The sequence below is a fragment of the Oncorhynchus keta genome, unplaced genomic scaffold (genome assembly GCF_023373465.1).
Source record: "Oncorhynchus keta strain PuntledgeMale-10-30-2019 unplaced genomic scaffold, Oket_V2 Un_contig_17532_pilon_pilon, whole genome shotgun sequence".
Taxonomy (NCBI): Eukaryota; Metazoa; Chordata; class Actinopteri; order Salmoniformes; family Salmonidae; genus Oncorhynchus; species Oncorhynchus keta.
In genome coordinates this window covers 1-5,000 of record NW_026280472.1, presented here as the reverse complement: position 1 = coordinate 5,000, position 5,000 = coordinate 1, and the positions used below count along the sequence as shown (strand labels likewise).

At 44.0% G+C, this 5,000-nt stretch overlaps 1 protein-coding gene across 1 annotated transcript in view; it reads right to left on the bottom strand.

The window, feature by feature from the left end:
- The window catches only part of pou4f1 (POU class 4 homeobox 1), a 4,000-nt gene extending 68 nt beyond the window's left edge, over positions 1–3,932 (bottom strand). Inside the window, exons 1-2 of the mRNA XM_052503583.1 lie at positions 2,781–3,932; positions 1–2,327 (exon numbers count right to left, since the gene is read on the bottom strand). The exon at positions 1–2,327 is cut by the window's left edge and continues 68 nt beyond it. Of these exons, the coding sequence (XP_052359543.1) occupies positions 1,356–2,327; positions 2,781–2,903 (1,095 nt within the window). The 5' untranslated portion in view covers positions 2,904–3,932 and the 3' untranslated portion in view covers positions 1–1,355. The remainder of the gene's footprint in view (positions 2,328–2,780) is intronic.
- Positions 3,933–5,000: the final 1,068 nt, after the last annotated feature.

Below are 5,000 nucleotides of genomic sequence, written 5' to 3'. Positions count from 1 at the left end.
CAGGATGAGTAGAATACCAATGAAAACAAGTAGACAACAGAAGAACAGAGGAAGGAAGGAATTCGTCAGAACGTCATCTGACATGAGGACACGTGGGACATTTCGTGACGCGCGACACATGTGTGGCCGTCGCAGTTTGTAAACATACTTGTGCACAAGTAAAAAAAATGTTTCTCAAACACTAAGTTATATTTGAACAATTAACACGACGACACAAAAAACAACAACGTTTGTGTCTTAATGTGAGAGAAAAACAAACAGGCATTAACAGTGATTTCGTTCCACATTCCACACGGCTCTACTGGCAGATACTTAAATGGAGAGTTTTTATCCAATGCATAGAATGTTTGCACTGCAAAACAAGGTACACGAAAAAGGAAAAGGTGATATTTTATCCATTGTGATCACCCCCCCCCCCAGAATGTAATAGTCAAGTTGACCTCTGCTTCATGCGAATTCATGTTTTTTATTTTTTTTATCTTCCCTTGTGAAAAGAAGCCAATAGCAAAAAATCTTGAAAACTCAGGACTGAGTTGTAGTGAGAAAGTGATGTTTGTAATATATATATATACACATAAATATATATATATATATACACATATATATATATATATACATATACACACATATATATACACACACATACATATATATATATACATACATTAGACAAAACCATTTGGACCTAATAATAACCGATATAAACAAAACAAATGACTGCCTAAATGTTAGTGCAAATTGTAAATAAATGTGATAATTGAATAGCTTTGACTGTCGCATTCAGAAGCGGAAGGACGATCATATCATTCAGGCTTCTGCACTATTTGGGATTCTTGTTTTAGTTCAGTTTGCTACATTATGTTAAACAGAGTTCACAGCAGCCCCAAAATATTATCACAAATAAATACAGAAATAGGTAAATAAATATTGTATTGTATATAAGCTTATTATAAATTAACCAAACCAAAAGAGTTCAACAATGAGGTAATTCGTAAATGGCTATATAATATTTCAAATCAAATAACTCGCTAAAGCAAATTAACTTATTTTTTTCCCACACAATTGTTTTTAAAAAGGCAAAAGTTGATTAGTTTCCTCTCAGAACCACTGCGCGAGTTTCCTCGTGAGGGTTTTCGGATATTTGCATACTTCACATTCACCAATAACGTGAACATAAACTAAAACCGATATATGAAGCTTCATAAAATGTGCGTAGTATCTAATGGTCATTGTTTTTTATGTGCACCCAAGTCGTAAACCCCGTCGGCGACAAAAAGAAGACCTTGGTCCCCAAATTCAGTCTCAACATTTTTCTTGTTTTTTTGTTTTTAAACTCATCAATAGCCTATAGTCAGTCAGTGGCAAGCGGAGAATTTTAACCGTTTCTGTTTTTGTCTTTGGTTGCAAAACCATACTCGAACCACGTTCTTTTTCAGGTCCAACTTTTCAGCGATAGCTGCTATCTTCTCGGACGACGGGCGAGGTTGTACGGCGAAGTAAGCCTCCAAAGATCTCTTTTCTGGTGCCGCTATCGACGTTCTCTTCCGTTTCTTTTCCCCTCCGCTATAAATGTCAGGTTTGTTGAGTTTCTCTCTCTGCGCACCCTCGGCCTCCTCGAGCCACGCCTGAAGGATGGGTTTAAGCGCTATCATGTTGTTATGGGACAGAGTCAACGATTCGAACCGACAAATGGTGCTTTGGCTTAGCGATCCCACGCCGGGTATCTTCAGGTTAACCAGCGCATTGCCAACGTCCGCCTGGGTCACCCCCAGCTTGATCCGCCTCTGCTTGAAGCGCTCCGCGAATGCCTCTAGTTCCCTGGGATCAGTGTCCGAGTCATTGATAGAGGAAAGGCCGTTGTTATTGAGTCCCGGCCCGCCCTGGCCCCCTCCATGGTGTCCAGGTAAAAGACCGTGGTGGGTGAGAGGGGAATTCATGTTCATAGCGGCCTGGTGCGAGAGGTGGCTCAAGCCATGCATGTGTGAGTGAGGGTGAGCAGAGGTGGAGATCAGCCCGCCACCACCTCCTCCACCCCCGCCCCCGGAGCCGTCGTGGCTGGACATGAGAGCTAAGGACGGGGAGTTCATGTGGTCCATGAGGTCCGGGGGTTCCATGTTGGGGTGGTGGTGGTGGTGATGATGGTGGTGGTGGTGGGCCAGCGGCACCGTGGTGTTGGAAGAGCATGGCACGCTGTTCATGGTGTGGTAGGTGGCGTCCGGTTTGAAAGGGTGCGTCTTGCCCTGAGACACGGCGATGTCCACGGCGGCCAGAGCTTCGGCGCGGGCCAGGAGGGTCTCATCCAGGCTGGCGAATATGTTACTCTGCAGCTGTAATGAGAGGAGATGCGGAGAGAGGGAGGGCGCGCGAGGAAGGGAGAGGAGGGAACAGAAACAAAGCAAAGTGGGGGAAAAAGAGAGAAAGAACAAGCACATGATGAATAAGTGGATATGTCAGCTGTGGGACTTCTGACAACACATAAAACACGAAGAATATTCCTTTTAGAAGACTGTCACCGAGTCATAAAAAAAGAATGTCGGTAGCTTTTGTGTTCAGCGTGGCTTTCAAAAAGATCACAGGCGTGCGGGTGATTGCCGTGGAAATACATGAAGAAGAAGATAACATTAAGGCGCACGCAGTTGGCTTTGGCAGAATGTGCCTCCGAGCGTTCCTTCCGTATTATTGCGCTCGCGCAGTTACAGTAACATTTAACGCTTACAACATGCAAAAGACCGCGCATAGAAAAGGAAGACACAAAGCAGAAGTTTTGGGGTTTCATTTACCTGTGGAGCTTGCAGACAGGCTCTCCTTATTGCTTCCGAGCTGGAATGCAGAGTGGTGTATTTGTGCTCAGGTAAGCTCGGATGCATGGCGAAGTGTGGCTGTTTGCTATTCATTGACATCATCTTTGCGACTGTTTTTTTCTTTCAAGAGTAAAGGGGCTAAAATTGACGCAATGGAAAGATGTAGTAGCCTGGTCACAGACAGTGGTCCAGTAATGATGCAATACAGCCGGATCCGCCTTGAGCGCGAAGATCACACAGTCAGAGATGCCTGCAGTCTCCCAGGCCGACACACTTATCTGCCGTCTACTGTTCCCACTGGCTGCCGAGAGGGATGAGAGAAGGGCTCTTACACCTGAGTGTCTCAGATCTCGTCAAGCGGAGCTCGGCTTCTCTCGCGAGACATGGTGCATGAACATTGCAGCCAGCCAGCCCTGTCAGATAACAAGCGAACAGCTTCAAGCAGTTAGTGGTTAACTGGAGAGGAGAGGAGACCGGCGCGGCGCGTGCGTTTTATTTAGGGCTCTCAGCCTCCAGCCACGAGACGGACACGCACGGGGTTTGAACACCTGTAGCTCGAGCTTGGATGTTTTGTTCAATTTGAATGCCTGATATATGGTTGTTTATGCTTTCGTTCATAGGAATTCACATCCGTTTTTTTTGTTTGTTGCAATATTCACTGTCATCTTTTTTTTTGGCAGACAACTGATTTAATTTTCTTCACAGACATCATTTCAAAAATAAATTCAACAAAGGCTATTCCAAGTCATAGCCTACTGACGTACGTATCCCTTAAGACAATGCATTCTATTTTGATTCCTTTAAAAATATTTCTTAAAGGAAAAAAAAAATGCAAATAAAATGGTGCGAGGCCGGAAATGGGTGTCATAGGCCTATGCAGTCTAGTCATTATGCACATCCGTTATTTGAAGCATTTGTCCAAACGGCCCTGAATCAAGACGTGTATTTGAAGAAAAAAAAAGGAGACCACGACAGTCACTTTAGTTTATTGAAATATTGAATTGATATGAGCAGAAGGGTTGTAGAGTAAGGCGATCATCAAACAATACAACACGGAACCGGAGTAATATCTCGCGCCGCCCTCGGGATTGCAACTCTCCTAAATGCAGAGAAAGAGAGCGAGAGAGAGAGGGGGGGTCTGTCTGCCCTCTGACTTTACCGGGCGAAATAGCCTAAATATTTAAATAGCAAATTCATGGTGCATGAACAGTGGAGCCAGTTTAATTATAGACACAATGAAAATCGATGCGCCAAATTCATATGAATGAATCTAAATTGATATCTATAGCTAAAGATTTTATTCCAAACTAAATATGTTCTCAGCGTTCCAGCTAAATAAGAGGAAATCGAATTGCCTTTTTTTTTTTTTTGTGTGTGACCAGCTCTGAACTTCATAAAGTTACCTGAATATGTTATTTTTTTTGTCGCAGCACATCGAAGGTGGGACTAAATCCAGAACATTGAATGACCACACGAGAATTCGTGCATGTAAAATGGCTCTCAATTATTCCCCGGCCTACACGAGTGCCCACGGTGCTCCGTTCTGACATTCACTATATAGGGATGAGGGTGCCTGTTCGGACGCACGGTAGGAGAAGTTGGTTTCCGGATGTAATACCGTTGGTACACTGCTGGCCTATAGGTGTTATCCTGTTCGCTCATATTAACCCCTAGACGCCATGATAACCCCCCCCAACCTTTATCACTACCACCCGCCAGAAGAACACCAAACAAATGGATTTAATATCACCACCGACACCTTGTACACAGTCGTTACCAAATTAAATGAATCCACAATGAATTAAACACTTCATTTATTCAAAACGACTTGCAGAAACGGTTGAGCCCAATAAAATGTTCATGCGGTGATTAGAGGTAGTAGTAGGCGATGAGAACCGTAACATTTGCATAATAAATAAAAAGGGGTGTGGCGCCACACTCGGATTCTAAAGGAGGCTCAGGCGGGTGGGAGGTCTTTGTAGGAGTGAAGTATGTGTTCTGGTCTGTTACTGTGTGTATTTACAGTTCGTTTATATATGCCATTTAGCAGACGCTTTTATCCAAAGCGACTTACGTGTGCATACATTCTACGTATGGGTGGTCCCGGGAATCGAACCCACTACCCTGGCGTTACAAGCGCCATGCTCTACCAACTGAGCTACAGAAGGACCGTTTCAGGGGATACAGACGAACACGGGC